The sequence below is a fragment of the Alosa alosa genome, chromosome 9 (assembly GCF_017589495.1).
Source record: "Alosa alosa isolate M-15738 ecotype Scorff River chromosome 9, AALO_Geno_1.1, whole genome shotgun sequence".
Lineage (NCBI taxonomy): Eukaryota > Metazoa > Chordata > Actinopteri > Clupeiformes > Clupeidae > Alosa > Alosa alosa.
The window spans coordinates 26248546-26261045 of NC_063197.1; the positions used below are offsets into that span (position 1 = coordinate 26248546).

General features: G+C 43.3%; 1 protein-coding gene across 15 annotated transcripts in view; it reads right to left on the bottom strand.

Annotated features, from left to right (window-relative positions):
- Positions 1 to 12500, bottom strand: part of LOC125300096 (voltage-dependent R-type calcium channel subunit alpha-1E) — a 135777-nt gene that overhangs the window by 30287 nt on the left and 92990 nt on the right. For 7 of the 15 annotated variants that reach the window (XM_048251637.1, XM_048251638.1, XM_048251641.1 and 4 more), the window contains 12 exons: positions 12139 to 12192; positions 11343 to 11384; positions 10298 to 10384; positions 8457 to 8666; positions 7637 to 7749; positions 6876 to 6988; positions 6271 to 6402; positions 5584 to 5653; positions 5064 to 5181; positions 4510 to 4577; positions 3662 to 3753; positions 1 to 61 (listed from right to left, as the gene is read on the bottom strand). The exon at positions 1 to 61 is cut by the window's left edge and continues 833 nt beyond it. In XM_048251637.1, the coding sequence (XP_048107594.1) occupies positions 1 to 61; positions 3662 to 3753; positions 4510 to 4577; positions 5064 to 5181; positions 5584 to 5653; positions 6271 to 6402; positions 6876 to 6988; positions 7637 to 7749; positions 8457 to 8666; positions 10298 to 10384; positions 11343 to 11384; positions 12139 to 12192 (1160 nt within the window). The remainder of the gene's footprint in view (positions 62 to 3661; positions 3754 to 4509; positions 4578 to 5063; positions 5182 to 5583; positions 5654 to 6270; positions 6403 to 6875; positions 6989 to 7636; positions 7750 to 8456; positions 8667 to 10297; positions 10385 to 11342; positions 11385 to 12138; positions 12193 to 12500) is intronic. The other 8 variants (XM_048251648.1, XM_048251639.1, XM_048251647.1 and 5 more) reach the window with 3 other exon arrangements.

Sequence of the window (12500 nt, forward strand, 5' to 3'; positions counted from 1 at the left end):
GTAGGCAGGCCGGCTCCTGTGAATGGCGCGCCTCCTGTACAGGTAGGGCCTCCTCCGCCTGCTGAAGAGAGAGACACAAACACCTTCAGGATGCCCAGTCAACAAAACACACAACTCTCACCTGATTCGATCCCATTTCAAACATAATAACTACAACTACAAATAGTATAAGTATATAAGTATAAGCATATAATATACTCTTTTGATCCGGTGAGGGAAATTTGGTCTCCGCATTTATCCTAATCCGTGTATTAGTGAAACACACTCAGCACACAGTGAACACACAGTGAGGTGAAGCACACACTAATCCCGACACAGTGAGCTGCCTGCAACAACAGCGGCACTGAGAGAGGTTAAGTGCCTTGCTCAAGGGCACTTCAGCCGTGCCTACTGGTCGGGGTTTGAACCGGCAACCCTCCGGTTACAAGTCCGAAGTGCTAACCAGTAGGCCACGGCTGCCTCAATAATACAAATATAACCTCAGCAACAGTCTACGTCTACTATTACCAGTAACTTGATAACATCTCATTATTGGTAGGATCTGATATTTGTTATTTACAATAGAACATACTGTAGAAGCAGTGTTCCATTCCTTCAAACATATTACTCTTTCAAGGCTTTTAGAACTGAGAAATCCTTATCTTATTTTCTTAATAAAGTGAAATCATGCTTGTAACTGAATTACACCAGAAAGTATGATAAGCCACATTCTGTGGTGGCTTGGATGTGTGCACTGACTAAAGATTTTATTTTGGGACCCACTGAGACAAGATAAATAATATATCTCTGTGTAATCAGCAGCAAAATTCCAATGTTCGCATGGGCCAAAATGAGTGTGGTTTAGCATTCTCAGCAAGATCTGATTTGTAGACTTAAAATACTGATGTATGTTTTCTTAGTAGGCACATTGACTAAACAAAATCACAAGGCCCCCAAATCTATGGCCAGCGCCCAGGTCCATGTAAGTTGTGGAATGTGGAAAAAAAAAAACAATTTGTCAGAAACATTACTCAGTGAGAAATGGCAAATCAGAACTGGAAAGATTAAAGAAGGCAGTGATAAAATGGAAAGAAGGCAGTGACATGCCCAACACCCAACAGATAAGAAGACAGAGAGGAAGAGAAAGAGAAAGAGAAAGAGAGAGAGAGAGAGAGTGACAAAGTGGTAATAGGGGATAGGGATGGCTAACGGAAGTGTGTCGCGGCGCATGATATTAGCAGACAGCGTGGAAATTGTAATGAACAGACAGTGTCTACTTACTCGTACTCGCACCCGCACTCTTGTGAGGTCCGTGTTATCAATGAGCGATTGGTTGAAAACAAGACATTAGTGCTTCTGAGAACTCAGACAAAACAGGTCCTGTGACACAGTTCAAAATGACAGCAGCTAGCCGTTGCTAACAATAAAACTATTCACCAATTAGGGTAGCCTACTCCCAAATCTTCTAGATAGACATGGAGTTAGGTCTTTGTTTTTCTTGAAGCAAATGATGTGGTCAATGAGATAACATCTATACAAAATGATATAAGGTAGAGAAAAAGGTATCTATCTAATCTTAACACAAAAAACTAGGTCTGTGAATATTTTGGTCTGTGTCACAGGGTAGGCAAAGCTCCACACGACAACAAGATGGTAGCAGTATTAGAGAAAGGAGCAACATTAACATGTGCAACACCAACATTTTTGTATCAAAAACTTGAAATGCTCAGACATTTTGGAGAAACATGACACAGAAATAGAACATGTATAAATGGTGGTCCATTGGCAGAAGCATCAACATAGATTTTAGTAGACAGATAGCCCCAAGGGTAGCATTCCCAGTGTGCATGGCAGCATGTCTGTGTGAGTGTGTGTGTATGTGGGGGTGTGTGTTTGTTTGTGTGTGTGTGTGTGTGTGTGTGTGTGTGTGTGTTTGTGTTTGTGTTTGTGTTTGTGTTTGTGTTTGTGTTTGTGTGTGTGTGTGTGTGTGTGTGTGTGTGTGTGTTAGTCAAGACATTCTCAATCATGCTAAGTCATTGCAGGAGTCATGCCACTAGGTCTCATGCAGAGGTTTCCCAAAGTGCCGTGGACATGCTGCAACCACCTGCGCTCAGGTCAGGTCCCGCCTGAGAGGGCATGCCGTCCCCCAAACGCTAGCCATGCACCCTGGCCCTACACTCACTCACGGCTGGCCTCACAGCTCCACTGACGTCAGGCAACCAAAGATCAGGCTCTGCATAGTGTACAGAGAACCAGAGAGCTCGGTGATATTAAACATCTAATAGATGCATTCTGACAAGGACTTTACCCCAGACAGTCTGTGCTTCCCCTGGTTTTTACTGTGTTTCTACTACTTTTCTTCCCTGCAATGTCTTCACCTGCTGACACTCTCTCTTTCTCTGGAATATCAAACCTATCTAGCATGCCATCTAATGTCTTGTCAACTAGCTGGTGGCATTTTTGTTGGTTCATTTTCACTCATTTTATGCAATATTTAATTGATTTGTGCTCTGTCGGGCTGAGAGACAAATTGCTTTCTCTGCTCATTTGTCTTCAGCGGACCCTAAGGCAAATTCTGTCTTTGGTCCAATTTTTCCTATGCTTCCATACAATGCAGAGTCAGTGGTTAAAACGGCATGCAGACCAGCCGGTCCACTGCTGTTCCATGTGGCGGCATTCTTCACTGTAGCTACATGCCTCACACAGGCAATACAAAGCATTTTAGGAGCAATGCACTTAGTGACCATTCCAATAGCATTCATCAGGTTGACCCTCAGGTCTATTCTAGCCACCTCTTCCTCAAGACCAACCACTCTGCTTTCCAATGGGAACCGACAAACGGGGAAATCAGGGAGAGGATCTTTGGCTGGGGGAGATGGCGAGGAAATTCTCTACCCCGGCTCAATGTTTTCATTCGGAGGCGGCTGAAGCTGTCTCTATGACAACATAATAGACTCATCCCCTGCATCGGCTCGGAAGCCTGCCGGTAGCCATGGCGACACACTCTGCTCCATTCGCAGCAAATTATACTGGTGCAACATAAACCAGGAGGTGGGGAAAGAGAATGGGGTGGGGGGGGGGGGTCCATCTGCTGAACAATCCCCTACGACTCCCGCTCGCTGACTTGAACAACTGTCCCCCTGCTCCTAAACACTAACCCTTTTGAAAAATGCTCTCCACAAGCAAAGCCTTCCCTCTTGTGCAACTGAAGCAGCATGTTGTGGTTGTGTTGGCATTTTAATAGCTCTCCATAAACAATTTGTAGTTTCATTCCGGTTGTACACGTTCCACAAAGCCACTCGACATATGCCGCTTCATAAGGCACTACTCTGCTACCCTCTCTACAGCCTCTCTACAGTATTTTAACCTGTACAGCAGAAGGAGGTGTGCGTGTTACTGAGACTGCCCTGGTTATTTATGTGAAGGTCTGTGCACACTGCCAATCTCTAACTCGGTGTTTGGAAGATGGGAGTGCTACGGGACCCCCAGGGATGCGTGGGGGTGCGGGGTATGTGTGTGTGGGAGGGGGGTGTCAGACAGCAGAGAGCCCACACGGGCTGAGGGGTTAGTAGGTGTTAGTCAGCGTGATGCCCTGGTGCAGAGCCACCTCCAGTGCCAGTGGTGGGGTAGGCAGGCAGGCAGGCCAGCAGGCAGGCGGGGCAGGCCCACTCTCGCCACTTACTCTGAGGACATGATGGACGACATGGGACCCACTTCCTTGGCCTTCTGCAGTGCGTGCTTCTGGTTGAATGCCGCCTCTTCCTCCTCTTCATCCTTTCAGAGGCAAATGAATGAGGACTTGTTGGGCAGCAGCAGTTCAATTACAATACATGATAAATAATGCACCCTGACGACAGTTGGCATAGACACTGCAAACAGGAAAACTCCTAATAACTCAGGGTGTATCCTGCATTTTTTCAGTGCATTGGTTGTGCATGTCCTCAAGAATCAACATGACCTGTCCGTAAGATGCAACATTCACATAAACGCTACAAGCTAATACAGGTGCAGTACGTGACCGTACATGAGCATGCAAGACTGGCTTGATTTAGGACTCTGGGTCTGAAATATGTGGTCTGCACTCTTGTGGAGTACTCTAGTAACACACATACTGTAGTCAGTTGGGTATGCAAACGCACATGAGAGTCTAACACTGTAGGGCGTGCCAAAGAATCCATATCAAACATATGTCCACGGGGATTCAAAGCCAGTTAAATGCTGTGTAATTACTTATGGATGAGTCAGTACTGATCACATTATTGCAAGATGTGTTTACACTGAGTGTTTCATTGGCTCGGACCCTCTGAGCACCATACTGCACCGGGTCTTCTGGCACAGATGATCAAGCCCCGCACATTCTGTTTCAACATTCCAGCCAGCTCCTCTGACTGCTGCAGCCTGACCGAAAGTATGCTTGACTACAATAGCCAACGACCAGCGTTTATTCTATTTATTTGTTTATCACTGAATGTCACATTCGGAGGACAAGAGAGAGTATGACAGCGATACTGGGGGTGAATAAAAAATTACCTTCGTAAGTTCCTGAGCATTGGCCAGATTGTCCACAGCAATGGCCAAAAACACGTTGAGGAGTGTATCTGGTCACATTCCGGGTTAAGGACAGAGCTGTACCCTCCTAAATGCTGCATCACATGTCTTGGTCAGAGAACCATTGTAAGCCATGCTGTGTTTTTATTCATAACACGTACATAAAAATAAACTATTTAATTAATTAATTAATTAATTAAATAAAATGCACTATTCCACTGTATATTGTGCTTCAAAGATATGGCATATGGCATGAATGAGACTCCAAAAGTCTAAAAGTAGAAGAGGGAATGAAAGTAGTAGTTACTAACAGTTCAATTTACACATTCATGGTGGAAAGGTAGATAACACATTGTTAAGAGTCATTCAGAGATAAAGGTATAAACCAAAGATTCTAGAACAGAGCTCCGCTCTAGAATCTTTGGTATAAACATAAGCGATTTCATGTTGACATTCATGGCATGTTTCCAAGTGGGCTGGGCAGCGTTGTCTGTTGTGAGCTGTGAGGGCGCTGGCGGAGGCCTGTTGAAGGATACAGTTCCCAAACAGAGTGAGGACGATGAAGTAGATGGACGACCACATGCCGGACCTCACGCCGCCCTGCGAGCGGATCCCGTCATACATCACCTCATTCCAGTCCTCTCCTGTGAGGATCTGCGGGACATACACACACAGCAGATGGACACACACACACACACACACACACACACACACACACACACACACACACACACACACACACGCACACCCTTCTTCAGAAACGGCACATTACAAAGACCTTCTTTAACATACATTAATATCCTTTGCTTTGTCAGGGTGCATCGCCACATGTCTCATATACCAATATGAGGATTATATTGCACTGTGTAACACAGTATTGTAAAACAGTAGGAAGTTGCATATTTGTTTGGGTGCTCTATATGGTCTATTAAAATCATTCAATGGCTTTTACAATTTCTATACCCAGCAAGGTTTCGTTATCTTTGTAAAAAAAGAAACCCTATACTCCACATTCCTCTATTCAAAAATCTTTGAGATACCGGTTTGATCTCTAACCTGAAAGACAGTCATGATGGCGGCTGGGAAAGTATCGAAGTTGGTGGGCGTGAAGTCTTCGAAGGTGAACCTGCACACAACAGAGAGAAGAGAGAGAGGAGAGGATGGCATCTGAGTGGCATCTGCACTTCCCTCATTGATCTTATTCAGGTAGACTGGCTTCCTGCCTGCCTCGCTAAATTAGATTGTTTGCCTCTCCCTTGGAAAAAGGAGTCGACCTTTTCCCCTCATCTTGTTTTTTTTTTCCTTCCTTTCTGTTTTAATTTTATTTTATCCTGTCTGCAGCTTTATATTTCCCCCTGTAATAAAGTGGAATGTTTGGCTTGTGGTCTCCAAAGAATTCAGGCTCTGTCACGACAAACCCGATGGGAGCCACAAAGATGAAAACCCGACGTGCCGCTATTTGCTGGGCTGAAATTGAATCTTGTCATCGTTTTGGTTCAGTTGACCAGGAACGGGAGGCAGGGGAGAGGAGTAAAGCTATAACATTAATGTCGGGCAGATCCCAAGAAAGACATCAACAACAACAACAAACGACTGAAAACATAAAACAATTATAAATGGCTTGTTGGCTGTTTTTCAAGCAATTTATTTTATGGCTTCTCTTGCATAGAAAAACACCAAAATGGCTAGACACAAAATGAAGACACAGGTGATGATGATGTGGTTTTGGCTGGTGGGTCCTACCTGCCACCAAAGAGCTGCATTCCCAGCAGGGCAAAGACCACGATGAAGAGGAAGAGGAGGAAGAGCAGACTGATGATGGACTTCATGGAGTTCATCAGGGACACCACCAGGTTCCGCAGAGATGCCCAGTACCTGGCGGCCATGTTCACATACATCTCAATACCAGTCCAAATGAGAGGCATGCCTTGTGCTATTACATTTTTACAGCGATGTTGTGAAGAGATCTGGGGATAGTCTTAATTTAACTTTCCAGTCAGGATGGAACACATTGCACATCAAAACACATTATAAACTCATTTTATGGACCTATTTTTCAAGTCTCAGTGGTGATACACTGTAGTACTTCTGTCATAATTTTCTCAACACAATCATAACACAGGTCTTAAAATGCTTGTAAAATTATTTAACTTTAAAACTTTGATTGGATGAGCATATAAAAGAAAACTACTAAGTGGAACAAAATTATCCTCCTTAAGCCCATTCTGACACCCTCCAGGCTCAGTCCTGGGGAAATACGGGGCGGTGAGATGGCACTATAAGGCGGTGGCCAGCACACAACCCCACAGGGGGACGCTGAGGCTTATCGTCCGCCTCTGGGCACTCACTTGGTGATCTTGAAGATCCTCAGCAAGCGCAGGGCTCTGAGGACACTGATGCCGAAGGACATGCCGGGCCTGAAGAAACCCCAGAGCACCTCCAAGATGCTCCCCACGATCACCTGCCAAAGCCCCAGTCACAAGACCCCGTTAGCCAGCCAGCCAGCCAGCCCGCCTGGGCTCCATAGCTCACACATACACTGCATCACATGCACTTCACTGACACATGTGTACAAACAAAATTCAGAAACGACTGTGTGGCTATTTTTAGCTACCCAGATACATAGATTTTTTTAATACTGCAAATATTGAATTAAACCTGTAATACCTGAAAGCAGGTGCAATCTAAATAATAATAAGTGAATTCAATTGACCTGTTGCTATGTGTGTAGTACATGTTGTATTTTTATAATGACAAACCTGATCCAGATAAGAGCAGTGCTTTCACCATGCATGAACTGAATTCGTAAAAACACTCAACGGATGTATTTGTATTCCACAGCGTGAGAGCCAATGGGATAGCAGCAGCCCTTGTCCTCACTTCATCTCTTTAAATTAGCATAATATTAATTTCCGCTTTCATCAGAACCCTCTCATTCCTATTCTGGCACTGACACCTATTTAATATGTCCTCCCAAGCACATTGAGGAGATAGAGTGTGTATGTGTGTGTGTATGCATGTGAATGGCTTTGGTCTGAGTGTGTGTGTGTGTGTGTGTGTGTGTGTGTGTGTGTGATTGGATATGAAAGGAGAAAAAGACTGCACTCACTCCGCAATCAAAGCAGTTGAAGGAGGAGTGGAAGTAGAGCCGCGGTCCCAGGCCGTACATTTTCAAAAACATCTCCATGAGGAACAGGCCCAGGAACAGGAACTCTGCATAGTCTGCAATGCATTATAGAGTATTTACAGGTTCAGTTTCTTGCCTTGTGTTTACTTCAGCTTTTACAAACACTATGGCTGTTTTAAACAGGTGTTATGATAAGTCAGTCAGGTATAATATAACACGTTATTATATGGCTCTTCAGAATGCTGCAGAAAGTTCCATTTACATCAATGGGCCTTCCCAATGTTTGGAGGTCCGATAAAAATAATGACCGTCAATGGCAACGGATTTTGTGCTTCTGATTCAAGTCTTTCATATCATATTCACGAGTAGTCTGCTGACGTATCACAATGGAACTTCATTGAAAGTGAAAGTCAGCAAGTAACACTGTGCTATGCAACATCTGAAACTTTGAAGTTCTATTTGTGTGGCAAACTTTCTTTTCATCTTGGCAAGTAGCTGTATAATAAGCGGGATAATGTACTCCCTTCTGCTTTGCGTCAGGGCCTGCTGGGACCTATTTTCCGATAATGACCGGTGTACAATACATTATCCCTTACAGAAGATTTGTTTAAAAGGGGGGGCTCCAGCAAAACAAAGAGAAAATAAAGACCAGAAGAAAAAAAAATGCCAATTGATAAAGCACTACAAACACAAGGAGAGACAGAGAGGCTCTGTTTTGAGGGTTGAGACTTGCTGTTTTTTACTGACCATTGCTGCCACACAAGGCTTAGTTAGTAATACAGGACAGCAGGACTGGACTCACAGAGGAAGATGGAGAGCCACTCTGGCTGGTCGTGGTGGACGATGGCCACGCAGAGCGTGTTGAGGGCCACCAGGCCCAGTACGGTCCAGTAGAAGGTGTGCGTCTTCACCATGCGGCGCACCTGGATGCGAAGCATGCGCTCTTTGCGGCGGAAGTAGGCTGTGGGACCACGCTTGGCACTCCTGATGCTGGCTCTGTTCAGAGGCATGCCTGGCAAACACAGGGGGGAGGATGAGGAGTCACGAGGAGAGAAGCCAATCAGAGTATATAAACAAAAGGAAACAGGAAATAAAAGCATAGAAGGGCAATAGTCAAAGAATAGTGTAAATGGTAAAGATTTTATAAAAAAGAAAACATAAAATGCACAAGGTAAAATCATTTAAACATAAAGAATAATTAAAAAAGACAAAATAAAAGAAGATAGAATCATTAAAAGGCAGAATCAGAATTTATAACTCAGTGCAGTTAGCAGAAGGCATCTGAGAACAGTTTGGTCTCTGAAGTCTAGATTGAAAACTGTTTACTGTTGGGGCCTTTTTGATGTCATCCGAAAGTTGGTTCCAGAATTGTAACTGTTTTTCCTGAATTTTAACGGTAACACTTTACTTGACGGGTGAGTTCATAACACATTCATAGCAGCTATCATAAACTGCACAAAGCATTCATGACTGTTTCATGAGACATGACTCAACATTCATACCAAACCTTTCATGAATGTGGAAGACAGAACGACGAAATCTTCAAAATAAAAGTCGCAAAGCAGCATTAACGTTTTTGGTCCAAACTTCTTACCTGATCACGTCACATCTGAGTCAATGGGCTACACCAGTGCCAAAAAGACAGAACATGGTCAAGCAAATAATTTTTATTTCATAAAAATATATTTGTTTTATGACGTAACCTTTGCAGATGATTTCTCATCTTTTGCTACTGGCAATGTCCAACCGTTCCAGGTTACAGAAATATGGGTCAGCTGAATGTAGGCTAGTTTACCTCCTAGTGTTAAACTCAGTGATTATGAATACTTCACAACTTGTATAGTAAAGTGACATTTGATGTAGACTTCATAAGATATTCATGAAATATTTACAAAGGCTGGACGGATTAAATGAATGGTATCCATGTTACACAAATACGATGTTGGACTTTTATTTTGACAAGTTATCGTTGTTCTGTCTTCCAAATTCATGAAAGGTTTGGTATGAATGTTGAGTCATGTCTCATGAAAGTCATGAATGCTTTATGTGTAGTTTATGACAGCTGCTATGAATGTGTTATGAACTCACTCGTCAAGTAAAGTGTTACCATTTTAACTTTTTTTTCAGAGTCAAAAGTGTAGCAAACCAGTGATAGTGATCCTTGTCACCCAGACAACACCCAGAGCAGTTTCAACTCTTCCAGAGATTCCTGAAATAGGCCGAACTGTGTGCACACACAATCTGTTCCTTTCTTCAGGGGCCAGGGTTCAGCTATAACCTAACCGTTCAAGGTCGTTATACGCTGACTATACCCAAATCTGTCTATTCGGTTAGAATGACAGGGGCCCTGCTCACGGAATCTCCCTTTGCCCAACCAAGGACAGAATGTACTGTAGCACTTAAAAGGAACCAACAGTACTACTCACCAAGAGTGCCCTTTCACTGGCGTGTTGAGGGATCACACACACACACAGCAGTTTTGGATTTTTAGCAAAAAAAAAAGTCCATATCAATGAAAAAGTCTTGGATCACTGGATTCAGAATCCAGAGTGCTATTCTCGGTAAAGATCATAATGAAAAAGAAGTCTAAGCCTAAGACTAGACTCCAAGGTTATCTTACAGAACTAATATTATATGCCTCACCCATGGAGGGGATGTCTGTGTACTGTTCGTCCCCTGGCCGCCGGTGGATAGCCTCTCCTCTCTTCTTTATGGTGGCTCTCTTCAGCACTGCAGATAAACACACCTCATGTTAGCATCAAGTTAACATTTACACTGGCCATATATAGACACTAACAAATACATAACGAAACACACAATGACAACTCCAAAATATTATGTGTATTTACAAACACAAAGACTACATAAGTGGAGAAAAGACATGGTTAGCGGATTACAGAGGCAAAGCTGAATAAATACTAAATGAGTCCATTAATATGCACACTACTTAGTGCATAAGCACAGTGTATGATGAAATCAAACGTTAATCTCTCTGCAGGGAATTGATTAGTATAAGAATTATATATGTAGCAACTGTGGAGTTGTCATAAAACACACACGAATTTCAAACATGTGCAAAACATTTAAATATGTCAAAGATGGCTTTCAAGTCTGAATTAAATAACTTCTTGAACATCCAAAGGAGCATGTTACAGTAATAAGAGGTTTGCTACATATAACAACCATAATTAGCTGGAGTGAAGCAAAGGGACATGGGAATGCACGGCTGGCAAAATGTAACCAAGATATGCACTGGCACAGAGCAAATGCACCTCTATTACAATAAAGTCCCGATAAAGTTCTGAATTCCTAAAAATTAAATTTTCCCTCTCACTAGGTCATGTAACACTCAACCTCAACATTTTGCCTAAGGCACCCTCACATTCCATTTCACAGTTACCATGGCAACGGAGATGTAAACATGAATCAAGGCAATTACATGTCATGTATTTATCACTCAGCAAATAGTAGCTCCCTCACGACTACTGCCGCCACATCTGTGGACTAGAAGCCAGGGATTCTCTTATTTTGTGCGTTTTAGCTTATCAGTACTCTTAACATGCCACTGTTTGATTTCAGGGCCCTATCTGAAGTCTGTGTTTAACCACATGAACGAATGGGGAAATGTTTGTTTGGTTTGTGAGGAACAAGGAGATTTTGCAAGGAGTAATAAACAGAAGTTCCTCACCATGGTTACTGTCTGTTTCCCATTCAGACAGCGTGTCGGGAGCTGTCAATCAACATTTGAATGAAAAAACGACTCGCTTGGTGCACGGTTTGGAAAGAGAAACATGATTCAATTTTCACAAAGGTCATAACCCTTTGTGCATGCATGGGTGTGGCATGTTCAGACGTTTACTGACGGCGCCTGAGACTGCAGGCTTTTGAACAGCAATCTCTGAGCCTCTCTACTGGCTCCTCATTACAGATGCTGGAGCGTTGGCTCGCCGAGATGAGTTTTTGCCGGACCACATTAGCACAGGACACACACATGCATACACTTACACACCTCAACAGGTTTCCATCCAACAAGAGATTCGTTTTCTTTTTTTTTTTTAGACTTTCCATTACGAGTTTCCTGAGACGAGGCTGAGGATCATGTCAAAGCTGCAGATTGGATTATTTATACTCTTGCTGCTGAGAGTGTACTCTTGGTGCAGAGAATAGATTTGATTAAAAATAGAAACACCAAGCGTCAGAATGGCAATATGGGCAGGGGGATATTGAACACACTCACAAGCTAAACTTCTGGGCCAGGGAGGAGATGGGCAAATCAAAAGAAGTGCTGGTTTAGGAGAACACTACCACAGCTGAAGCACAAGCAGTAAATAATGTATGAGAAGCACTGCAGGCACACAGCTATAGGGTGAGAGGTCTGGGAGGGGAAGGGTGAGGTGTGGTGAGGTTTGGCAGATCTGGGTGGGGTGACGTGGGGCGGGGTGGGGTGGTGTGGGGTGGAAAGTGTGTTTCATATCCAGTCTTACCATCCAGAGCAGAGGGCCCTGAGTTTTTACTCTCTTCGGCCAGCATTACCTCCTCTGAGAAAAAGGCAAAAGAATAATCAAGAATGAGATGGGCTTTGTAAGTTTGGATGAAAAGGGTTTCATTTGCTGCGCACAAAACACATTCCCTCATAGAATACCTGATGCTCAGTTCCACCTCTATAGAACTCCTGTAGAGCAATTGATCAAATGTTTGAATTCATACTCTACTCTATTACATTTCTACACTACTATAGTTTTTCAATATCATACCATTCTTTTTTATGAAAGTCTACAATACTAGTAGTTTCATGCCTCTCTTGTGACACCATTTCTTTCCATAAATCATGCATCTTACCCATGAA